The 26,220-nt window shown below is 41.1% G+C and overlaps 1 protein-coding gene across 1 annotated transcript in view; it reads right to left on the bottom strand.

The window, feature by feature from the left end:
* The window catches only part of LOC145505125 (kinesin-like protein KIF28P), a 69,300-nt gene that overhangs the window by 31,604 nt on the left and 11,476 nt on the right, over nucleotides 1–26,220 (bottom strand). The window contains exons 3-9 of the mRNA XM_081486895.1: nucleotides 23,338–23,541; nucleotides 19,060–19,095; nucleotides 11,398–11,622; nucleotides 8,838–8,992; nucleotides 4,679–4,790; nucleotides 3,483–3,550; nucleotides 949–1,058 (exon numbers count right to left, since the gene is read on the bottom strand). Of these exons, the coding sequence (XP_081343021.1) occupies nucleotides 949–1,058; nucleotides 3,483–3,550; nucleotides 4,679–4,790; nucleotides 8,838–8,992; nucleotides 11,398–11,622; nucleotides 19,060–19,095; nucleotides 23,338–23,541 (910 nt within the window). The remainder of the gene's footprint in view (nucleotides 1–948; nucleotides 1,059–3,482; nucleotides 3,551–4,678; nucleotides 4,791–8,837; nucleotides 8,993–11,397; nucleotides 11,623–19,059; nucleotides 19,096–23,337; nucleotides 23,542–26,220) is intronic.

Consider the following 26,220-nt stretch of genomic DNA (forward strand, 5'->3'; position numbering starts at 1 on the left):
CGCCAGGTGGCAACAACCCGCCCACAAGGGGAACATTCGTGAAGTTGTGTGTGTTAGGGGATCGGGAGAGCCGCTATCACCAGAGAGAGAGCCCATGTGGCTTGAGGGAGCCCAACTTGGGGAGGGGGAACAGGTACCAAGGGCAGGACAATGCATCACGCTCCGCTAAGAGCATTGAGCACAGGGCTTCCTGACCTTCCGATCTGGCTCTTTTGATGCTAAATGCCTTTACCAATTCTACTTCAACAGTTTTATATTTTGCCCTTCTCACAAATCCTATTCTAAATTGTTAATGCACATAAAATTACACACAATTCAAGCTGCCACACGGAAAACTAAGGCCTTAACTCAAAGCAATGTTTCTCAATAACTGCTCCGTGGAGCCACCCTAAGGGGAGCTGCTGCCCTGGGTATGGATAATTGGTCCAAGTGGTGCCCGGTCACCAGGTGACTCTAAGATGCACAGGGCTGAGCAGAGTCTTAAAAGAGGTTGGGGGGCTAGCGCTTCTTGGGCCCCAAAACATCACTTAACTACAGGAGGCCATCAGCAGAACAAATGCCATATGGCCACTGTCCAAATCTGGTTAAGGAGAAAGTAGTCCCGGGGGAAAGAACAGCCTCAAAATAAAAATGGCAATTAAAAAATGAGACTAAAATGACCATTTCAAAAGGCCAGGGCCAGTATTTCTTACAATCGCATGAGAATTACATTCAGGCCAAAATGTCCTGGACAAAGGTCCAGGGATGTCCTGGCCTGCCCTAGGGCTCCCTCAGACTAAATGCAAGGGCTCCCGGCCCCTGCCCTTCCAGCGCAACACCCCCACCCCCCTATCTCCCCACAGCCCCGACCCTGCAACCGGGCTTGGCCATGTCCCTTCTTTTCCTCCCTCCTGCATCTGGCCTCCTGACTGCTGCCTTGGACCTGCGCTGACTCCTGACTCAGTTTACCTGCCATTCTGCAGTTTCCACACCCAAGCAGCAGTCTGTCGTTCTCTGCCCTGGACTCCCTCATCAGGGTGGAGGTGTTGACAACAGCTTTGTTCCGGATCTTCTTAGCCCTGTGCAAAGGTGGACACACACTCAGGCCCTGGGTCTTTTGCAGCTGGAGCAGTACTACCAGAGCACTGGCAGGAAACTGGTCTCAAATGGTCAAAATGGGAGCCTTTCACTTCCTAGTACTTGAGATTCTACTGTGTAAGTGTCCAGTAAACCACTAAGACCAGAAGGGACTCAGTGACATCCAGGGCTCAATCATGAGCCACTCAGCCCAAGCCTGGAGTCCACCCTCAATGTGTTCTGGGCCTCAAACACACTCCCCCAGTTGGGCTGACTTGGTTAATGAAAACAATCTCTTCAATCTCTACTGTTTCTGTAACAACACAAACCCTGGAGGCTGCCAGCGACTGCTCTGCCAAGTGTGCCAGGCCAGGAGTGGGCTTGGACTTTGCCTAGTTCAGGGTCTCCAACCTCCAGGATAAGGCCTGATGATCTGAGGTGGAGCTGATATAATAACAACAGAAATAAAGTGCACAATAAATGTAATGTGCTTGAATCATCCCCAAACCACCCCTACTCCCCACCCCCACCTCCCCTGACCCCCAGTCCCTGGAAAAATTGTCTTGCACAAAACTAGTCCCTGGTGCCAAAAGGTTGGGGACCGCTGTCCTAGTTCACTCCTGGTTAGTGCTGCATGGGACATAGTTATGCTAAAACACGACTTGTTCTTTACCTGAAATTCAAATGTAACTGCACATCCTATATTTTCATTTGCTACATCTGGCAGCCTTACTCCTTTCCCTGAGGAATAGGGTTTGCAAGGCTTGCCCCCAGTCACAGGGTCCATGACAGATCCAGGCCTGGAGCCCAGGACCCCTGGGGATCATTTTCTCCTTCCTCGGCACCATACAGTCTCTGACATAAAAAGTGCTAGCAACAGTTTAGATCTGACAAGTGGAGAGAAAATGAATATTCTACATATTACTGAGGGCTTCCCTGGCGGCTCAGACTGTAAAGAATCTGCCTGCAGCGTGGAAGTCCCTGGGTTGGGAAGATCCCCTGAGGCGGGCATAGCAACCCACTCCAGAATTCTTGTGTGGAGAGTCCCATGGACAGAGGAGCCTGGTGGCCTACAGTCCATGGGTTCGCAGAGTCAGACATCACTGAGCGACTAAGCACAGCACATAATACACTAAAGGCAAAATTCAACCGTAAGTTCTGAGTTTGTAGCACAGATGCTGGAAGAAAACAGGGAAAAACAAATGGAGAAAAATGATACTGAGGCCTGGCAGTGAAGAATGAGAATGCAAGTGTTTGTCCCTAGACATAAGGGCCTTTCCCTAGAGAAGAGGCCAGGGAAAAACCGAGAGGACTACTTGGAGACATCATAACAACTGTCATTTTGAGCTTCAGCCCCATGCCAGGCAGAACTTAGCCAGGAACGGTTCATGAACGGTCTCACATAGTCTTCACTCAGCCCAGAGAGGGAGGTATCACCTCCTTCAGCGTGTGAGCTCACCAAGGGGCAGGGATGTTCAGGTCTCGGAAGGAGTAGGGCCAGATTCTGTCTGACACACTGGCCCGTAGGCCTGACAAGCGACGTATTAGAATAGGAACCAGGTTCATTTCACATGCCAGCTCCAGTTGCCTGGAACACTGGCTGAGAATTCCAAGCTCCTGAATGAAGCTGACGGGCAAGCTGCAGAGGGGGACTCTCCACGTTGGCCATGCTGAATGGGATGGAGGGGTGGTGATGCCATGGGGTTTCTACCCTTGGTTAGAGCCTCCCTCTCCCCAGACCCTCACTTTCCCAAAAGGATCAGGGGAAGCAGGCTTCTGCTTGCCTTGAAAAGCAAAAACTCGGTTCGGCCACAGCCTCCTGCCAGGACTAACCTGTCAGGAGTGGGCTTGCTTCCTGGGCCAAGTGGGAAGGCAGAAACGTGTGTGGACAGGCCTTCCCTGGGAGGAGCCACCTCTGACCTGCTGTGTGGGGCCTGGAGATATGAGAAACAACAGAGGGAAAGGGGCAGGGCCCAGGGCTGGTTTCCAAATTTGGGAGCCTCTTATATGCTCATCTTTATCATTAGCACAAAAATTCCCTGCCTGCCACTATTCTCCACCTGTGACCCATAGGACAAAAGGAGAATCTGTGAATGGCCATGCTATTTGACAGAAAAATGCAGGGAGACAGAGAACTGAATACATCAGGGGTGGGATCAATGCATCCTCCCATGAATTTGAGCCTGTGGCTCCTCCCCTATCCAGGACTGCAGTGACAGAATGACAGGCTAGGAGGGCCCTGAGACCCATTTTTGTCTCCTCTTATTTATTTTCTTTTCTCTCCCTCTTCTCTCACGAATCATTTTGTTCTTCCTTTTTCTGGACCCTTTCCCAAGACACCAGCTCATCAAGTTTAAGGGTACTAGAAGAATTTGCCAGATTTAGAACTTAGAACCACTATAGATAATAAGTAGTCATAATCGTACCTTTCAGCATATCTTAGTGTTGATAAAGTTTCTTCATAGCAGATGTCAGCTGGACTTATCGCTGCTATCTGTAAACAAATATCCTTTTCAGATTTTGTTTTTTATACAGGATATATATTGTTGGTCTTCCCTGGTAGCTCAGCTGGTAAAGAATCCACCTGCAATGCAGGAGATCCCGGTTTGATTCCTGGGTCAGGAAGATCCCCTGGAGAAGGGATAGCCTACCCACTCTAGTATTCTTGGGCTTCCCTGTTGGCTCAGATGGTAAAGAATCCCTCTGCAATGCGCGAGACCTGGGTTTGATCCTTGGGTTGGGAAGATCCCCTGGAGCAGGGCATGGCAACCCACTCCAGTATTCTTGCCTGGAGAATGCCCATGGACAGAGGAGCCTGGTGGGCTACAGTGCATGGGGTCAAGAGAGTCAGACACGACTGAGCAACTAAACACACAGCACATAGCTATTGTTGATTTTACACAGCTAACCTTCATGAAATATCTTGGAACTTGTGGTTTGTTTAAACTTTACAACTCAGAAAACTGAGGCTTAGATAAGAATAATGTGCCAAGGTCACCCATAACTGGCAGAGCTGGGACCTGAACCTGCCCTGACTTGAACAACGGTGCTGCTAACCTCTGTACTACGCAACCCTCGGCACTGAGTCCCCAACGGATTTCCTCAGGAATTTAAATAACAGTTGAATGGTGGCACTGCAGAGACTAATAAATAAATCATTACTGAGTACCCACTTAAATGGTTTCAAATCTAGTATTGACTTCAGCTTAACTGTTCTAGAATTCAAATAAGAAAATAAACTTTTTGATGAGCTGGAGGTGGGCAGGATCACTGAGAGTGAACAGGAGGGAATGTGACTGCCCATGTGGCAACTCCTAATCTATGGACCTGGAGGCCATGATTCAGAGCATAAGGGCCTGATGAATAATCATTTATCTTTGTCCAGCTTTGCAACTTTTAAAGCTTGTTCATTATATTTCATTTAATCACCGCAACCACAGTTTCAAGGCGATATTGTTGTCTTCACTTTAGGAAGGAAGGAAATGAGGCTCCACAGTAAGTGCACTGAAACTGAGAATCTTGTCAGTTTTTGACAAGAATTACTTTAATAATACTAAGAACAGCAATCATGACAGCTGCATGAGTCTAAACAGTCTAAAATGTGGTAGGAAAGTCACTTTACCAGAGTAGTTCTGCTGTTCCCACCCAGAGCTGACTGGAGCAGTTTGGTCAGTACAGAGTCTCTGTAGGGAACATGGAGGACTTTCTTCCCCATGGCTGCATCAGCCAGAGCACTAAATGAAAAGAAAATATAAAACAATAAAAAATTTTAAATATATCAAGAAGAAATCTGTCTCCTTGTGGATGAGTCAGAAACACCCCTCAAATATCCTTGTCAACCCCATATGCCAGACATGACACTAAGGAACATCCAGTAGTTGAGATACCTTCTGCACAAGGATATTGAAGTATTGCAAGATAAGAGCAGCTGGCTCCCTCTCCAAGATCAACCCCGGGGAAACCATAACAGAGAGAGAAGCCCAGATCTGGGGCACTAACACAGTAAACCGCGGAAGGAAAACCCAGAGCCTGCAGAGAAGGGTTTTGTGTGTGTGTGTACAGAGAAGGGTTCTGACCTGAGGGAGAGGGTGGTAGGCTAGCAATGTGGAGACAAGTATGGGGAGCAGATTTAAGTCCTTTCTGGTCTTTCCCTCATACTGCCTTAGGAAGATCCTGTAGAGTTAGGACCTGATAGGCTACAGAATCAAGTAAGAGTGAATGAGAAGTAAACATTGCTTAGGGTACTTCAGAGGAAGTGATGTTGGCATTGAAGAGAGTGGGGAAGGGGGAGGAAAACCCATCTCTGATAAATTATAATCACAAACAAAGAAAAGAAATCCAAAAAATTAAGCTACCAGGTTTAGAAAAGAAACAAAATAATCATCTAGAAAGGATTAGATACAGCAATTGAAGTTTAAAACCCTATGGATAAGTTCAACAGTAGACACTGTGATAATTGAATTAGTGAACTAGACAGTTCAGAAGAAATCTAGATTGCAGCCTGGAGACATAGAGATGGAAAATCAGAAAGATAGGTTAGGAGACATGGAGGACAGGAAAAGAAGATTCAAATAGGGTAATTGAAGTTCCAGGAGAGAAAGGAGGAAAAAAAATGTGCAGAAGCAATATGTGAAAGATAATGACTGAGAATTTTCTAGTGTTGATGAAAATCACTATCATAGAGCTATGGAGACTAAAAAATTCCAAGCAGGATAAATAAAATGCAACGGAATTAAATTGGAGAACACCAAAAAAGAAGAGCTTAAAAGCAGCTAGGGAAAAAGATTGTCTTCAGTGGAACAGTAATTAGGCCAACAACAGAAAACAGTAGAATGGTATCATTAATAACCTGAAAGAAAATACTGCTTATCTAGAATTATATACCCAGCAAAATTACCTTTCAAAAATGAGTGGAAATAAGAAATTTCAACCAAACAAAAACTGAATTTTCTGTCAGCAAATGGTCATTAAGGGAAAATCTAGGGAATATTTCAATCAGAAAGAAATTGATTTTATATAGCAGCTCTCCAAGTTTAAGAAGGAATGAATAAAAATAATTAAAACAATAGATAAATGTGAATGAACATTAACTGTATGAAACAGTAATAATAATATTTGGGGGTTAAAGAAGAATAGAATTAGAATACATGTCAACAGTGACATATGTAAGATGGAGATCTTCATATTATCCAAGGATGTGTGTGCTTAGATGCTCAGTCATGTCCAACTCTTTGCAACCCCATGGACTGTAGCCCACCAGGCTTTATACTGGCTTTATTCTCCAGGCAAGAATACTGGAGCAGATTGCCATTCCTTCTCCAGGGGATCTTCCTGACCAGGGATGGAACCTGTGTCTCTGGCATCTTCTGCATTGGCAGGTGGATTCTTTACCACTGCACCACCAGAGAAGCCCATTCTGCAGGAATAGGTTGAAGTATTTATTATTTTTAGACTTTGACCAACTGAACAGATGAAAAAGCCAGGAAATAGTAAAAAAAAAATGTTGAATTTGACATATGACAGAGGTAGCATAGAAGATCACTGGGGAGAGGACAGACTATTCAACAAATGAGACAAAAAAAGAGATTGGTAATCTGTAAGGAAAAAGTAATGAAAAGGATGCCTACTTTACACTATACACAGAAATCAACTCCAGATAGATAGGATTTAAGTACAAATTTTCTTAAACAAGACACAGAAAATGAAAAAATGAAAAACATACACCATAACTTCTGCTCATCAATAGACATCTTTTAACAAGTGAAAACACAATCTACTAACTGGGAGAAGATACTTATACTACATATACCTGAGAGAAGAGTAATAAAAATGTTTAAAACATCTACAGATCAATGAAAAAGGCGATAAATAAATAGAATAAAGGGGAAAACATAAGAACAGGTATTTTTGAGAGAAAATAAATTGCTAAAAAAGAAATCAAATGTTGCTCAAGCTTGCTAGTAACCAGGACTCTCAAGACCATAGTAAGGTATGTTTGAAAGTGAAAGTCGCTCAGTCGTCTCTGACTCTTTGTCATCCAGGAATTCTCCACGCCTTTTCCTTCTCCAGGGTATCTTCTCAACCCAGGGATCAAACCCAGGTCTCCCACATTGCAAGCGGATTCTTTACCAGCTGAGCCACAAGGGAAGCCCAAGAATACTGGAGTGGGTAGTCTATCCCTTCTCCAAAGTCCTGGGATTTTCACAACCCAGGAATCAAACTGGGGTCTCCTGCATTGCAGGCAGATTCTTTACCAATTGAGCTATCCCTGAAGCCCAAAGTATGTTTATGCCCATCTAATTGATAAATGTCAAGAAATCTGACAACATCAAGCCTTAGAAAAGATGTGGATTAATGGGATATGTTATACATTGCCACTGGGAGCGTTACCTGGACCAACAACTTTGGAGAGCAATTTATCACCATCTTGAAAAATTAGGTATTCACACTTCTTATATATAAAGCACAATAATTTCAGTTCTTTGTCTATATCAAAAAATCCTTTAGTATATTGATACTAAGTGACTTTATGAGAATGTTAGTAGTAGCACTATTTGTAAAAGCAAAAAAAAAAAACAAAACCCGGAAACAACCAAATTAACAATTAACATGAGAATGAAGGAATAAATTGTGGCATATTCCCACAATGGATGACTACATAATAATGAAAAAGAAGTAATAACATGGATGCTGTAACAACTGCTACTGTAACAATATGGATGAGTCTCATAGACACAATGTTTAGTAAAAGAACAGAAAATAAATTAACTAGAGCCACACATAAGATAGATGGATATTGTTAATAATGTTGAATCTAAAAACAAACTATACTCCTGGGTATATACTTAAGAGAAATGAGTAATTATTTTCCCCAAATTATATGTTCAAGAACGTTCATAACAACTTTATTCATAACAGTTAAATCCTGGAAACAAACTAAATGCCCATCAATAGAAGAATGGATAAATAGTGGTATATTCCTACAATGAAATAATCCATAACAATGAAAAAAACTAATAATTGCTAAGCAAAACATCATGGATAAGTCCCATAGAAACAATCCTTAGTGAATGAAGCCAGATATAAAAGACAATGATCTGATATAAGTGATTGCATTTATATGAAAATCAATACAGCTATGCAAAAATAAATCTTTGATAACAGAGGTTAATTTCTTTTGTTGGGATTAAAAACCAAGGAGAAGGCATGAGGGGGTTTTCTGGGTTTTGGAAATGTACTCTATCTCAGTCTAGCCATTAATTACATAGATATATACATATATAAAAATCCATTGAGCTGAACATTTAAGATTTGTGCACTTTACTATAATGTAATTTATATCTAAATAACTTTAAAAATGCAAGATCCAGAAAATAATATAATACTTTACCCTTTTATAAAATTCAAAAATCAGTGCTACTGAATATAATGTTCACATGTGATACAATAAGAAAAGAAAGAAAGAAGGAAGAAAGGAAGGGGAGAAAGAAGGAAGAAAGTGGGGAGGGAGGGAGATAAACATAAAATTCAAGATGATGGTCACCTCCAAGGGGAGCAAGATGGTGATTACCTCCAACCGTTTCTTGGATTTGGTGGTGGTTTTATTAGTGTTTGTTATTTCATCTAAAAGCAATTAATTAGTTTAAAATAAAATCTAGGAGAGGACCAGGAATAAACCAATGATGCTAGTTGGTCATGAACCAAGGATTATGATTAATCAAATTTTGATATTTGAGGTCATTTTTATGGCACAAATAAGTACCTGTCCACTGATTATTTACCTGATGACATTTCCTAAACTGGTTAAACTTAAGTTAACTCGTGATCCTTCCCGCAGTCTGTCTCCTTCCGATCCAGAAGATTTCTGCCTTTCACTTCCAGCTAAATCTACCAAATTAATACTGGACTGTTTGGTGAGGTCTCTGTCTAGGAAAACCTGCAGGAAAAGCACCACAAGTAATGCTGTTAGAAGGGTAGCAGGCTACATAAGAAGTCAATCTATTTTACATTTACATTCTGAAATATTTTTCTAATTGTATTTCACACTCAAAAAAGATATAATAAAATTTGCATGTTAAAATGTCATCCTCTTTACGATGACATTTTACAATAACATTATTAGGTCCAAACATCTCAGTTGCCCCTTCCCTTCTGTAACGTTATTTCCAGTTATGCATTAGATACCAATTATTGCCCTAATGTTTCTGTAATCATTAAGTGTTTTTTTTTTCTAGCCATGTCAGGTGGCACATGGGATTTTAGTTCTCTGACAGGGATCGAACACGTGCCCTCTTCAGTGGAAGTGCAGAGTCCTAACCACTTCCCAATCAGTAAATATTTTAAAGATACTGTGAATCTGCAAAATAAGTAACTGTTCAGGCAGGTGTAGTCACGTAGTGGAAAGAATGCTACAGGTTCTCTCGCTGTCATGTAACTGTGAGCAAATGACTTAACTTTTCTGAGTTATGATTTAACTTTTCTCAGTTATAAAATCGGGTTGATAGCATATTATTGGGATGTTATGAGGATAAAGTATAATAGATATAATGGTTCTAATCATGCCTGGAATACACTATTAGGTGCTAATATTGCTACTGACACCAATAAACAGAGTATGCTCGTTTTTATCCAGTTAATTTTGTCTCCTACCTCTAAAATACCAAGTTAAAAAATAGCACAGAAAACCATATATAAAGTCTATGAATGTAACACTTTATATTCATTGTAAATATAGTACATGCAAAGTCTATGAATATAGAGTGAATGTTATATTCATACAAAGTCTATCAACGTAACATCTTACCTACATTGTAAAATCAAGTGAATAATAATTAAAGGTTTACTTGTGTGTTTAGTTGCTCAGTCCTGTCCAACTCTTTGTGACCCCATGAACTGTAGTCTGCCAGGCTCCTCTGTCCATGGGATTCTCCAGGCAAGAATACTGGAGTTGGATAGCCATTCCCTTTGCCGGGGGATCTTCCTGACCAGGGATAGAACCCAGATCTCCTGCATTGTAGGTGGATTCTTTACCGTCTGAGTCACCAGGGAAGTTTACAGAGTTCTTTAAAATGTAGTATCTTGGGCTTCCCTGGGGCTCAATGTTAAAGAGTCTACCTGCCAATGCAGGAGACATGGGTTTAAACCCTGGTGTGGGAAGATCCCACATGCCATGGGGCAACTAAGCCCATGTGCCTCAACTATTGAGCTTGTTCTCTAGAGCCCATGGTCCACAGCAAGAGAAACCATCTCAATGAGAAGCCTGTGCACCACAACTAGAGAGTAGACCCTGCTCACTGCAACTAGAGAAAAGCCTGAATAGCAATGAAGATCCAGCCCAGCCAAAAATAACATAAATAAAAAATTTTAAATGTAATATCTTATTTAAACTTCCCAACATTCCTCGAGGAAAACTATTTGTCTCATTTTACAGAACAAGAAGCTGTGACTCAGGAAAGGGAAGTTATTTCCCACAATTTCAGAGCTGGTAAACGGAGTCATACATGGTCTAGTGTTCTACCAATCCTGGTTAGAACAGGACAATCTTCATTTAGTACTATTTTATTTATTACTATTTTATCTATTACTTCAGTAAATATCAAGCACTATTACTAGTGTTGTGGCTTAGGAGAAGGAGGTGGTAAAATTGTAGCTAACTCTCATGCTTACCCAGGCTTTATGATAATCATTTCTGAACAAATTGTCCATAACTGTATCTATCATTCCCTACATCATTCCCAACCAAGGAGAATGGAGGAGAAAAGTGTGCTTTAGCTTATCAAAGATTATAGCTAGTGGAGCATTACATGGATGAGGTGGTTTCAAAGACTTTATCTTGGACTTGCAAATTTCAGAAAGACACTTCAGTATCTGGTTGTCCTCTAGGCTCATGGATCTGAAAGCTGACCATCATTATATTGGTGATGCACAGAAGGACTGTTAACAGGAATTCTCCGTGACAAACCACAGACTCATTCTCCTATTTCCACAATGTCATCAAATTGGGGGTCAAAACCTGTTTCTCAAAGTATGTAATTTACTTGAGGGAAAACAGCCTTTAGCTCTACGGGCGTTTCTGGGACCTTACTAGCGACCCTCTATCGGTAATGGGATCACTTAGGCCAGAGTGGGGCATGGATGTGGTGGGAGGGAGGCAGGAAAAGACAAGTGTCTTACTTTCTCCTGCTTCTGACCCTATAGTCTATGTTTGGAAATAGCTCTCTTAATCCATAGATCAAATCTAAAAAGACTCCATAATACTCACCAGCTCATAATGCTACTGGGAACACGTCCCCAGACCCCCTTGATGAGAGGTGGGGACACTGGCATCCAATTGAATCTCACCTGCTTGAACTGAATGGTGATGACCATGTGAGACCGGCTGCTGCTGGCATTCATGTTGGTCGAAGCTGTGGTCCTTATTTTTGCTCCTTGTTCCATCAGTCTTTCAATCTGTGCATAGTTCTCACAAGGCACTGACTTCAGACCATCCACATAAAAGCCCAGCTGTTGATCCTCCCTTACTTTTAGCCCTCCCGGCTTCTTGATCCTGGACAGCAGATCTCTTACCTGTGGTAAAACAAGTAATGCAAACTTTAGGAACGCACGGAGTTTTGTTTACTTCACTGCTATAGCTCCTCGTAGAATATATTACATGCTCAGGAAATAAATATTGGATGAATAAATAAATGTTAAAGTTCTGTAGGAACCAGACAGCCTCATAACTTAGATAAGAAACAGAGAAATGACAAGAAAATAGAGAAACCTACTGTAGTTAGTGAAATCAGAAACTTTTTTTTTTTTTTAAGGAATTCAGTTTTATTATTTTCAAGTACCTAGAGCACTTCAGGGCTTCCCTGGTGACTCAGATGGTAAAGAATCTGCCTGCCAATGCTGGAGACACAGGTTCAGTCCCTGGGTGTGGAAGATCCCCTGGAAATGGCAACGCACTCCAGTATTCTTGCCTGGAGAAACCCATGGACAGAGGAGCCTGGTGGGCTACAGTCCATGGGGTCGCACAGATAGGACATAACTAATGGACTAAACAACAAGAGCAGTCCAACCAGACTGCAAACTCCCTGAGGGTGGGAGCTGACTAGTAAATCCTAACATAGTTCCTGACACATAGTAGGCACCCAGTGAAATGCTTCTAGAGAGAACAGTGTAACTGCAGCTAAGTTAACAAGAAATGTTTAATACATTGCATGTAGGATATTGGGGGAACTGCTTCTGTAGCTTTAAAAAAATTTTAGTTGGTATCTACAGTTGTCTGACTTTAAATGAAAGTGAAACTGTTAGTTGTTCAGTCATGTCCGACCCTTTGTGACCACATGGAGCCCGCCAGACTCCTCTGTCCATGGAATTCTCCAGGCAAGAATACTGGAGTGGGTAGCCATCCCCTTGTCCAGGGGATCTTTCTGACCCAGGGACTGAATCCTTGTCTCCTGTGTTGCAGGCAGATTCTTTACCATCTGAGCCACTGGGGAAGTCCCCGTGGTGATGTTAAAGCATTTGTGGTTGAAAATATTGTTCTCTTATTTACCTAAATATGCTCCTAGTAATCTTGTTAACTCTTGCAGTTGATTAGCAGCTCCTTAGTGGATAACATAAAAATAAATTCTCTCTTTCTGAATTGTCACAAATTTTGTATCATGAAATAATGAAGTCTTACTTTTCTAAGAACAGTGATAAATGAAACTTAATTAAAAGTTCATAACATTCAAAGTACCTAACGTTTTGCCTAGGTTAAATCATGCTGCCACAAATGCCACCACTCTGAATCTCTACTTCCAAGAAACTTATCTAACCCAAACAGGATTTCCTATAGGCAAACCTAATGCAAGAATATAGGTAATTCTTTGGATCTCATTATTATTATTATTGGAGATTTTTGTGATGTCACACTGAGACCGTGGCCTCAGGTGAAAGCCCATGCTGCATTTCCCCCCTGGAAAGCCACTTCTGCCCTGGCACAGCAGGTCGAGCTATGGGAGCCTGCTAGAGTCTGAGCCCCTGCAGAGGAGAGTTGGTGTTACATGATGCAGTGAGGTCTGGGCATCTGACCTGGGTTCTTACTTCTGGTTCTGCCTCCAAACTGGGAGAGCTATGGAGAGTCTCCTACACTGCCAGTTTTTTCCTCATAAGAGGAGGGGAATGGACTAAATGATTTCTAAGATCTCCCCCAGCTCAAATATTCTGTAGCTTTAAGACCTAGAGTCAAGTTGCTAGGGAACCACTGACAGAAACCACGGGCCTCGGCCAGGCACAATGATAACCACTTGCATGAGCTATCTCACACCAGGAGGTCCCTCCTAATAAGGAACTTGGTGCTGGCCCAGAAAACTAACTGGCAGAATTCAGGAGGGGCCAAAAGGAGAGGAGACACCACCCCGTAATATGTCTTACCAACCTCCCCAAATCCTTCATGCTGGAGTCCATCTTGGCTGAGAGAGGCTCACGCCACAAGGAAGGACCCTGAGTTAGGCCAAATATGGGCCAAGCAAGATGATTGGCCAGAGACAACCCGGAAACTAACCCCATCACCACAAAATCCAAGACTGCCAGCCACGTGGCAGAGCAGTTCTCCTGGAGCCCCTTACCCTGGTGCTCTCCTCCCAGGCGCCCCCTTCCCAATAAGATCTTTTACTTTGTCCTATGTATCTCTCAGATAATTCTTTTCTGAGGGCTAGATAAGAACCTGTTCTTGGCCCAGGGAAGGGCTCCCTTTCCTGCAACAAAGGCAAGATCACAGATTGAATTCAGGCAGGAAAAATTAGGACAGTGGACAGAAGAGCCAGAGATAGGAAGACATTGAAATGGTGACCACTTCTGCCTTGCAATCTCAAAAACGATAGAATGATCTCTGTTAGTTTCCAAGGCAAACCATTCAATATCACAGTAATCCAAGTCTATGCCCCGACCAGTAATGCCGAAAAAACTGAAGTTGAACGGCTCTATGAGGACCTACAAGACATTCTAGAACTAACACCCAAAAAAGATGTCCTTTTCATTATAGGGGACTGGAATGCAAAAGTAGGAAGTCAGGAAACACCTGGCATAACAGGCAAATTTGGCCTTGGAGTACAGAATGAAGCAGGGCAAAGGCTAATAGAGTTTTGCCACGAGAACGCACTGGTCATAGCAAACACCCTCTTCCAACAACACAAGAGAAGACTCTACACATGGACATCACCAGATGGTCAACACCAAAATCAGATTGATTATATTCTTTGCAGCCAAAGGGGGAGAAGCTCTATACAGTCAGCAAAAACAAGACCGGGAGCAGACTGTGGCTCAGATCATGAACTCCTTATTGTCAAATTCAGACTTAAATTGAAGAAAGTAGGGAAAACCACTAGTCCATTCAGGTATCACCTAGATCAAATCCCTTATGAGTATACAGTAGAAGTGAGAAATAGATTTAAAGAACTAGATCTGATAGACAGAGTGCCTGATGAACTATGGACAGAGGTTCCTGACATTGTACAGGAGACAGGGATCAAGAAAATCCCCATGGAAAAGAAATGCAAAAAAGCAAAATGGCTGTCTGAGGAGGCCTTACAGATAGCTGGGAAGAGAAGAGAAGTGAAAAGCAAAGGAGAAAAGGAAAGATATTCCCATCTGAATGCAGAGTTCCAAAGAATAGCAAGGAGAGATAAGAAAGCCTTCCTCAGTGATCAATGCAAAGAAATAGAGGAAAACAACAGATTGGGAAAGACTAGAGATCTCTTCAAGAAAATTAGAGATACTAAGGGAATATTTCATGCAAAGATGGGCTCGATAAAGGACAGAGATGGTATGGACCTAACAGAAGCAGAAGATATTAAGAAGAGGTGGCAAGAATACACAGAAGAACTGTACAAAAAAGATCTTCATGACCCAGATAATCACGATGGTGTGATCACTCACCTAGAGCCAGACATCCTGGAATGTGAAGTCAAGTGGGCCTTAGAAAGCATCACTATGAACAAAGCTAGTGGAGGTGATGGAATTCCAGTTGAGCTATTTCAAATCCTCAAAGATGATGCCGTGAAAGTGCTGCACTCAATATGCCAGCAAATCTAGAAAACTCAGCAGTGGCCACAGGACTGGAAAAGGTCAGTTTTCATTCTAATACCAAGGAAAGACCATGCCAAAGAATGCTCAAACTACCGCACAATTGCACTCATCTCACACGCTAGTAAAGTAATGCTCAAAATTTCCAAGCCAGGCTTCAGCAATACGTGAACCATGAACTTCCAGATGTTCAAGCTGGTTTTAGAAAAGGCAGAGGAACCAGAGATCAAATCGCCAACATCTGGTGCATCATCAAAAAAGCAAGAGAGTTCCAGAAAAACATCTATTTCTGCTTTATTGACCATGCCAAAGCCTTTGACTGTGTGGATCGCAATAAACTGTGGAAAATTCTGAAAGAGATGGGAATACCAGACCATCTGACTTGTCTCTTGAGAAACCTGTATGCAGGTCAGGAAGCAACAGTTAGAACTGGACATGGAACAACAGACTGGTTGCAAATAGGAAAAGGAGTACGTCAAGGCTGTATATTGTCACCCTGCTTATTTAACTTATATGCAGAGTACATCATGAGAAACGCTGGACTGGAAGAAACACAAGCTGGAATCAAGATTGCCGGGAGAAATATCAATAACCTCAGATATGCGGATGACACCACCCTTATGGCAGAAAGTGAAGAAGAACTAAAGAGCCTCTTGATGAAAGTGAAAGAGGAGAGTGAAAAAGTTGGCTTAGAGCTCAACGTTCAGAAAACTAAGATCATGGCATCTGGTCCCATCACTTCATGGGAAATAGATGGGGAAACAGTGGAAACAGTGTCAGACTTTATTTTTTTGGGCTCCAAAATCACTGCTGATGGTGATTGCAGCCACGAAATTAAAAGACGCTTACTTCTTGGAAGGAAGGTTATGGCCAATCTAGGTAGCATATTTAAAAGCAGAAACATTACTTTGCCAACAAAAGTCCATCTAGTCAAGGCTGTGGTTTTTCCAGTGGTCATGTATGGATGTGAGAGTTGAACAGTGAAGAAAGCTGAGCGCTGCAGAATTGATGCTTTTGAACTGTGGTGTTGGAGAAGACTCTTGAGAGTCCCTTGGACTGCAAGGAGATCCAACCAGTCCATCCTAAAGGAGCTCAGTCCTGGGTGTTCATTGGAAGGACTGATGTTGAAGCTGAAACTCCAATACTTTGGCCACCTCATGTGAAGAGTTGACTCATTGGAAAAGACCCTAATGCTGGGTAGGCTTGTGGGCAGGAGGAGAAGGGGACAACAGAGGATGAGATGGTTGGATGGCATCACTGACTCCATGGACATGGGTTTGGGTAAACTCCAGGAGTTGGTGATGAACAGGGAGGCCTGGCGTGCTGCAATTCATGGGGTCGCAAAGAGTCGGACACGACTGAGCGACTGAACTGAACTGAACTCTGCCTTAGCTAGGAAGCCTTTTCTATAACTTTCACTGGGCGATACAAATTGTTAAGAAGCAGCATCTAAGGCTGAAGATATGCCTGAATAGGGCTCATTAGAAAAAAAGCTAAGTAGGTTTAGCCGGATAGAATGGAAGTGTGAGGGCCTAGAGATGAGGGCAGTTCCTGGCACTGGACTCTCCAGGTAGTACCTTGAGATTGAGTCAGTGATTATCATGAGACCTTCCTCACTCACTTCAGCCCCTATGGGACTCTCCTAGCTCTGCCTCTATCTGGCACTCCTTCAAATACAACTTCACTCTGCTGCTAGAGAAATCTTCTAAACCCCAGGCTGATTCTCTCATTTCCCCGTTTAGAATCCTTCACTGATGCTCCATTGCCTACCAAAGGGCCTTTACCTTCTGGCAACTGATGTTTAGCTCCATCTCTTGAGGCTTCCCCATTCTCACCTCCCTGCATGCTTCTAACTCTGGTTACCTGGAGCCCTCACTGTTCCCTTAAACACCATGTGCTTTCACTTATCCCTGGACTTGTTGGTACTAATCATGCCACCTAAAGTGCCCCCAGCCCTCCTCCTGCCTCACCAAACTCATAGCATCTTTCAAGATCCAGTCTAACTCCTCTGTTTACAAACAACACCAACAATCGCAGGTGGTATTAGTTGCTCTCCCCTCTATGCCTTTTTACCATTCATGCAGCATACATGATTTGTTTTATTACTGTCTAGAGAGGATGTAAAATCTCCCACCAGGCTTCTCCATGGCAGGAATCATGTCTTAGGTTTTATTCATCCTCAGAGTCTAGTGTGATGTCTGAAACATTAAAAGTATCTAATAAACTTCACTTTGACTATTGAAGTACTACTGGAAAAATACCAGAGACTCCTAGCTGGTGAGACATGAGGTTATAAGCATGTCCATGTCCTTATTTTAGAGATGAGGAAACAAAATTCCAGAGAGATTATCTTCATTAACAGGTATCAGTAGGGGGCCCACAATGTGATGCCATTTCCCTGTTCCTTCTATCTGAACTTGGTAATGAACTGACGCTGTCCTCCTATTTGGTATGAAATAAAGGAGTCATACTGTCTTCCAGGCCCATCACTTTGAAAGAAATACAAACTTAATCAGTGACCTTAGCATAACAACCCATTTGAATTTGCTATCAACCTTCAACAATAAAAAAATGGCTCATGGAAGCATTTGAGAAAAAAAATGGGTATTTTCTCTCCTTAATATAAAGAGAAAAACATGGATGGATTTATTTCATCAATAATGTTTATTTAGCAATGATTAAGTGCAAAACTTTGGATAGTGCTTGGAGTTATATAAGAAATCTTAGGATATGAAACTGCCCTTAAGAAGCTTACAATTATAGATACCTTTGTGAATTTATCTATTCAGCAAACCTTAGGGGCATCCATTTTAAACCAAATATTATACTAAGTATTGCAAATAGAAAGGTGTAATCCTTTGTTCTGGAAATAGAAATATAGAAAGAAAATTTTATAACATAAGGGCAAAGGGAAAGGGTAGAATGAAAAAGGACTTCCTGAATACCTAGTATTTGCTTAGCACTATGTCTCAATGTGTAGTCTAGTGTGTTGTATTTATTTTTAAAAATATTTATTTATTTGGCTGTGCTGGGTCTTAGTTGCAGCATGGGGGATCTTTGATCTTCATTGCAGCATGCAGGATTTTTAGTTGCAGCATCTGGGCTCTAGTTCCCTGACCAGGGATCAAACCCTGGCCTCCTGCATTGGGAGTGCGGAGTCTTAGCTACTAGACCACCAGGGAAGTCCCCGGTTGTGTCTTATTTTAAATTCTTTGCTTTATAAATAAGCAATCTGAGCTCTGAGATAAAGTAACTGTCCAAAGTCACAAAGCTAGTAACTGAGAGAGCTGGGATCTGAAACCGTATTCCAACTACAAGCAGATTTGCTAGATGGCTGAAAAAAATCAAAAGAAAAATATTTTGTGACACATGAAAATTATGTGAAATTCAAGCCTCAGTGTCTATAGACAAAGTTGTATTGGTACACAGCTCACTTACACTTACACTTCACTTACACTTCAGCTGTGGCCGTTTTTGCTCTCTGAGGGCAGAGTACAGTAGTTGTGATAGAGACTTAAGGCCCTCAAAGTCTAAAATACTTTATGTCTGTACTTTGAAGATAGAGTTTGTCAACCCCTGTACTGAAGCCAACTGCTTTAGGATGTATAGATAAGCTGACATTTGAACTGGACTTGAAGTTCAGTGGTTTCTCTAAGACCAGAGAAACCAAGAAGCGTATTCCAAGCAGAGGAAGAATAGATATAGGAGAGAAGGACATATTGTGGAAACGGAGACAGTTTCCATGTGGCTGATGCATGGAGCATGTAGAGATAGAAGGACATAAGATGAAGTGGAACCTAGCTAAAATGAGGTAGGTTAGGGCTAGACAGCCGATGTCAGGCTAACAGGTGTTGACTTTATCTGTAGGATGGATGAGGGGAAGCCCCTGCCATTTTTTAAGCTGCAGAGAATCACTCAGAATTGTCTGTCAGAAAATATAATCACTGTTACCTGTTCGTTGTAAATTTCCAGCATGCTGAATGTAACCTGTATAGGAAAGAGCATAAAGTAAATGAAGATTCTCTTGAAACGGTCACCTTTGGGGGAAAAAAAAAGGACTATGGAAACAACATAAATGTACAACAAAGGAAAAAGCTAAATATTAAATATACTGAAACTCAATTTCACATGCAATATAGGATTCTGAAATAATTTTAATGATATGGAGGAAGTTCTTAATATAAACTAAAAACAGATAAAAAAGTGTGTGTGTGTGTTTTGGTCTCGACTGTGAACAGAAAAAAAGTTTTTTCTTTATTGTTCATTCTCCAATCTGAACATATGCAGAGAAAAAGATTGGTCTTTACCCTACCATGCATTTGGAGTAATGTTAGCCAAGCTCCTACCTCCTAAACAGAAGATTGGAGGAATCTGAGTGACTGTAGTCTAGAGAAAAGGCTCTGAGATACTGACATTTTGCTGCCACCATACCCTCCTTGGGAAAAGCTGGCTTGTCTGTTAGTCACCCTTCAGTGAGTCTTGCCAGTCAAACCCCACCTCCCAAGAACTTCCAGCTAGCTTCAGAGAGCATCACAGTTTTAAAATGAACAAATGGGAGGGAAGGTCAAAATGGTAGAGTAGGAGGATATGAAGCTTACTTCCCTCCACTCACACATCAGTAACACATCTACATGTGGAGCTGCTGCTGCTGCTGCTAAGTCTCGTCAGTTGTGTCCGACTCTGTGCGACCCCATAGACGGCAGCCCACCAGGCTCCCCCGTCCCTGGGATTCTCCAGGCAAAAGTACTGGAGTGGGTTGCCATTTCCTTCTCCAGGGCATGAAAGTGAAAAGTGAAAGTGGAGTAGCTCAGTCGTGTACGACTCAGTGACCCCATGGACTGCAGCCCGCCAGGCTCCTCCGTCCATGGGATTTTCCAGGCAAGAAGAGTACTGGAATGGGGTGCCATTGCCTTCTCCACATGTGGAGCAATTCTCACCAAAATTTAGCTGGAAACTGGCTGAAAGACAGTTTCACAACCAAGGCTGTAGAAGAGATCCACACAGAATTAGGTAGGAAAGGAAGAGATGGAATCAGTTTGGGGTCTGCTCCCCTGGGAGGGACAGAAAGAGGAGAGATATTACGGGCTTGAAGGGAGTGAGAGGTATGAAAACACAATGGGCAACCCAGCCCGGGATCTGTCACCAGGAGGATGAGTCCCCCTAGCGGGGCCAGAAACCAGTGGGACTGACAGAGGGCTGTAAGCAACCTAGACTCCAGTCATAAGAATGTGCCCACACTAGCTCACCCCAGAAACAAGGCAGAGAAAGCAGATTAAAACTGCATGGGACTCTGGTCAGTTTCCTGCAACTACCCTGGCGTGCCCCCCACCCCCACCCCAGCCAGAGTCGAGCAACCACTCCACCCCATCTTGTCTCAGCACTGCCGCCCTCTGGGTGCTGGTGCTGGGAGGGGGAACACACACTTAGAACACAGGAGCCAACTGGGACCCAGCCCTCCAGGCTTCTGCTCTGGCAGCTTGGGACTCGATGCTGCCCCCTACTGGGCAGTGACAGCCACAGAGCAGAGGAGAAGCCTCAGCTCACACCTGGCTCTGACCCCAGCCCCTCCATTTCCAGAACTTTCCAGACAAGCAAAAACTAAGAATTTATCAATACTAAGTCAACCCTAAAAACAATGTTAATAGGTCTTCTCTAAGTGGAAAAAGAAAAGGCTACAACAAGTAAGAATCTATAAGAAGCGAAAAATCCCACTAGTAAAGGTAAACATATAATAAAGGCTGTGGATCAACCAATTAAACAAATTAGTATGAAGATAAACGAACTTCCCTCATAGCTCAGGGGGTAAAGAATCGCCTGCAATGCGGGAGACCCTGGTTTGATTCCTGGGTCTGGAAGATCCACTGGAGAAGGGATAGGCTACCCACTCCAGTATTCTTGGGCTTCCTTTGTGGCTCAGCTGGTAAAGAATCCGCCTGCAATGCAGGAGACCTGGGTTTGATCCCTGGGTTGGGAAGATCCCCTGGAGAAGGGAAAGGCTACCCACTGCATTATTATGGCCTGGAGAATTCCATGGACTGTATAGTCCATGGGGTAGCAAAGAATCAGACACAACTAAGCAACTTTCACTTCACTTTACTTCATGAAGATAAAAAACAAACAAAAAAAATTGTGCAGCCATTTATATTGGCTTTTTGAGTAGCAAACAGTTACCCCACTTTTGGTAACAATACCTCATTGTGGTTTTGAACTTCATTTCGCTAATAATTAGTGATGTTGAGCATCTTTTCATGTCCCTGTTGGTCATCTGTATATCTTCTTTGGATAAGTGCTTATTCAGGTCCTCTGCCCATTTTTAAATTGGGCTGTTTGTTTTTTTTGCTGTCGAGTTGTATATGTTCTTTATATATTTTGAAAATTGACCTCTTATTGGATGTATGATTTGCAAATATCTTCTCCCATTCAATAGACTGCCTTTTCATTTTAATGATGGTTTCCTTCTTTGTGCAAAAGGTTTTTCATTTTATCGATCTCGTTTGTTTATTTTTGTTTCTCTTTCCGTTACTTTTGAGTCAGAGCCACAAAAATGTTGCTAAGACTGATTTCAGTGCGGTTACTGCCTATGCTTTCTTCTAAAAATTGAACGGTTTTGAGTCTTACATTCAAGTATTTAATACATATTAAGTTAATTTTGTGTATGGTATAAGATGAAGTGAAGTGTTAGTCACTCAGTCATGTCCGACTCTTTGCAACTTCATGGACCGTAGCCCACAAGGCTCCTCCGTCCATGGAGTTTTCCAGGCAGGAATACTAGAGTGGGTTGCCATTTCCTTCTCCAGGGGATCTTCCCGACCCAGGGATTGAACTTGGGTCTCCTGCATTACAGGCAAACTCTTTACCATCTGAGCCACCAGGGAAGCCCTGTGATATAAGATAGTGGTCTAGCTTCATTCTTTTGCATGTGACTAGCCAATTTTCCCAACACTGTTTATTGAACAGATTCTCCTTTTCTCACTGCATGTTCTTCACTCCTTTGTCATAAAATAATCATCCATATATGTATGAGTTCTGGGCTCTCCGTTCTGTTCTATTGATCTCTGTGTCTATTTTTGTACAAGTACCATACTTTTTTAATTTAAAAATTTAATGAATTCCTAAATATTTGAAAATATAATTCCAGAGAAATTATTTAAAAGCCTACCACTGAAAGAAAAAGATAAAATCAGAGCAAACTTCATAAAAAACACTTTTTGAAAAAGTGAGTAATTGACATTAAAGAACACTGTAATTATTTTTCACTTTTTAAAAAACTTTTTATTTTGTACTGGGGTATAGCTGATTAATGATGTGATAGTTTCAGGTGAACAGAGAGGGACTCAGTTGTACATATGCATGTATCCATTCTCCCCAAACTCCCCTCCCATCCAGGCTGCCACATAACATTGAGCAGAGTTCCATGTGCTGTACAGTAGGTCCTTCTTGGTTATCCATTTTAAATATAGCAGTGTAGTATCATACTTTTTTGATCACTATAGTTTTGTAGTATAGTTTGAAATAAGGGAGTGTGATGCTTTCAGCTTTGTTCTTCTTTCTCAAGATTGTTTTGACTATTTGGGATCTTTTGCAGTTCTATACAAACTTTAGAATTATTCTACTTCTGTGAAATTTGCCATTAGACTTTTGATAGGGATTGTATTGAATCAGTAGATAAATTTGAGTAGTATGGGCATTTAAATAATATTAATTCTTCCACTCACTAACATGTGATGCATATCCACTTATTTGTGTCTTCACCAGTTTCTTTCATCAGTGTACTATAGTTTTCTGTGTATAGGTATTTCACCTTCTAGGGAAAGTAAGAAACTATGTTAGGACAATTAAGAAACAAGATAATATTCTTAATTTAGAAATAAAAATAAATTAAGATGAGAACACACCTTGATAGAAGAGGGGAGCAAAGGGAACCAGAAACGAGTTGGCTAGGGTTTTGTGTTATAAGACTCAACAGCGGTCTCTTGTTACTGTCATCATTTAGGATGTCTGCTTCTATGACAGTCAAAGTGCCTTTAAAAAATATTTTCCTGGGTTTGCCTCCATAGTACCAGAAAAATTCAACATTTTATTTGATTTTGTAATGATGTAAGGATTTTGGTATGGAAAATTAACATTATCCTGAAATAGATATGCTGGTAACTTCCACTGGGGGCAAGGAATTTCCAAAATGAAAACAAAATTTTTTCCTTTAAGAAGGGATTCTAGAATAATACATACCTGGTATTCTTGATTTTCATCCCGCTTCTCAATTGCTTGAAATAGCTCCTCACACACATTTGGAATGATACCCTTATTTGCACCAAACCCAATCATGGAATAGCTTTTTCCAGAGCCAGTCTGCCCATAGGCCAAGAGAGTAGTATTGTAGCCTTGCCAAGCACTGTCCAGAATTCCCCTGCCAAGATCATGAAAAACCTCTTTCTGGAAAGAAAATTGCAGGTATTATGTTCAGCACAGACTTTTCACAGTACTTTTAAAATCTAACATTCTGGTTTTGATGAATTCCACCTTAATTAGTATCATTCAGCTTACTTGAAATATAACTCAGATGCTATCTTAGAACCAATGGAATAAAGCTGGAAACCAAAAAAAGATTTGTCAGTTTGGAAGGTACTGATCACCATGGGATCACCACAGATCTTCAATTAGCTAGTACCCATCAGTAATAGACTTGTGTATTTCACAAAACCTGGGATAGGTCTTTAAAATTCAGCAATTAGACAAAAATTTCAAGGCTCCAAAGGACACAGATCAGCCAAAGTGTTTTCTATTGGGTTGGCCAAAGCATTCATTTGTTTTTTTCTGAAAGATGGTTGTAGTAGCCCTTAATAGTCTTTAACTTCATTTGAAACAATTTTGTTACATTGCATTGTGACAGCTTCATCTCAGCGTGCATTTAGAAAAACTTACCAGAAATTGGTGAATTTTTGTATAACCATTTAAATATTGAAGATGGAAAAATAAAAGCAACATTTTGGCATATTGTGCATATTATTTCAAGAAAAGTAAAAAATTTTGTGCAGTGTATGGAGAAGGTGATGTGACTGAACGATTGTGTTAAAAGTGGTTTGTGGTTTTGCTGGATATGTTTTGTTCCATAATCGAGTAGACCGCTTGAAGTTCAAGGTCAACTATCACAATTCTTGCAGTCTTTTAAAACTGTCTTTTAAAAACTGAGATAGAATTGACACATAACATTAAATAGTTTCAAATGTATAGCATAATGATTTTATATATTTATTTATTGAGAAATGATTACCAGAATAATTTATTGAGAAATGAAGACCAGAAGTTCACACCCATTACTTCACAGAATTAAACATTTTTTTCTTCAATGAGAACATTTAAGATCTACTCTCTTAGCAACCTTCAAATATACAATGCTGGATTGTTAACTCCAGGCATACTTCAGAGATACTGTGGGTTCAGTTCCAAACCATCACAATAAAGAAAGTAATGCAGTAACATGAGTCACACAATTTTTATTTTGTTTTCCCGTGCACATAAAAGTTATGTTTATACTGTAATTTATGAAGTGTGAGATAGCATGACATCTAAAAAAAACCCAACGTATATATCAGAATTTAAAAATGCTACCCATCATCTGAGTCTTCAAAGAGTCATAATCTTTTTGCAATTGTAACATCAAAGATCACTGATCACAGATTACTATGAAAAATAGAAAGAAAAAGTCTTAAATATTTGGGAAAGTTACTAAAATGTGACTCAGAGAAATGAAGTGAGCAATGTTTGAAAAATGGCACCAATTGACTTAGGCTTGCTTGATTCAGAACTGCCAGAAATCTTCAATTTGTGAAAACAAAAACAAAATGCCCTAATACTGTATCTGAAAAGTGTGATAAAGCAAGCACCTGTATAATCACCATGCTATACATTACATCTCTAGGACTTGTAAATCTTACAAAAGTTTGTAACTTTTGATGACCTTCACCAATTTCACCCATATACCAGTCTCACTCCATTCAACTCCAACCCCCAACACTAACCCCCTGCCTCTGGAAACCACCAATCTGTTCTCTGTTATCATGTTCATTTTTTAAAATATTCCACATTTAGTATTTCTTTCTCTGTCCAACTTATTTTACTTAGCATAATGTCCCCAAGGTCCATCCATGTTGTTGCAAATGGTGGCATTTCCTTCTTTTCAATGGCTGAATAATATTCTATTGTCTATATATGTATGTACATATACATCTATATTTCTTGGTGGCTCATATGGTAATGAATCTGCCTGCAATGTGGGAGACCTGGGTTTGATCCCTGGGTTGGGACGATCCCCTGGAGGAGGGCATGACAACCCACTCCAGTATTCTTGCCTGGAGAATCCCATAGACAAAGGAGCCTGGTGGGCTACAGTTCATGAGGTTGCAAAGAATCGGACATGACTGAGTGACTAAGCACAGAACAGCATATATATATATATATATATATATATATATATATACATTTTCTTTATCCATTGTCTTGATTATTGTAGTTCTATCTACAGTGGATTTCAGTTCTTCAAGTTAATGTTGGCTACTGTATGCTATGCTATGCTATGCTAAGTCGCTTCAGTCGTGTCCGACTCTGTGCGACCCCATAGACGGCAGCTCACCAGGCTCTGCCGTCCCTAGGATTCTCCAGGCAAGAATACTGGAGTGGGTTGCCATTTCTTTCTCCAGTGCATGAAAGGGAAAAGTGAAAGTGAAGTCGCTCAGTCGTGTCCGACTCCTAGCGACCCCATGGACTGTAAGTCCTTTACAATTCATTGTAAATTATTGAAATAGTGTAATTTCTACAAAAAGTTACCATTGGCATTTTGGTTGAGATTTTTTGAATCTGTTGATCAATTTGACTTCTTAATAATGTTGAGTCTTCTGATTTATTTGTCTTCCTCTTCTTAATGTTTTATAGTGCACAGATTTTGCATAGATTTTATAAATTTAACCATTTCGTGGTTTTGATGTTGCTGTAAATATATTACAATCTTAATTACAATTATATTATTGTAATTATATGTGATTATAAGTATATGTAATTACATAAATAAATTACAATATTAATTTCCAGTTGCTTACTACTAGCATAGAGAGATGG

Source organism: Giraffa tippelskirchi, chromosome 5 (genome assembly GCF_054371585.1).
Source record: "Giraffa tippelskirchi isolate mGirTip1 chromosome 5, T2T-mGirTip1v1.2.pri, whole genome shotgun sequence".
NCBI lineage: Eukaryota > Metazoa > Chordata > Mammalia > Artiodactyla > Giraffidae > Giraffa > Giraffa tippelskirchi.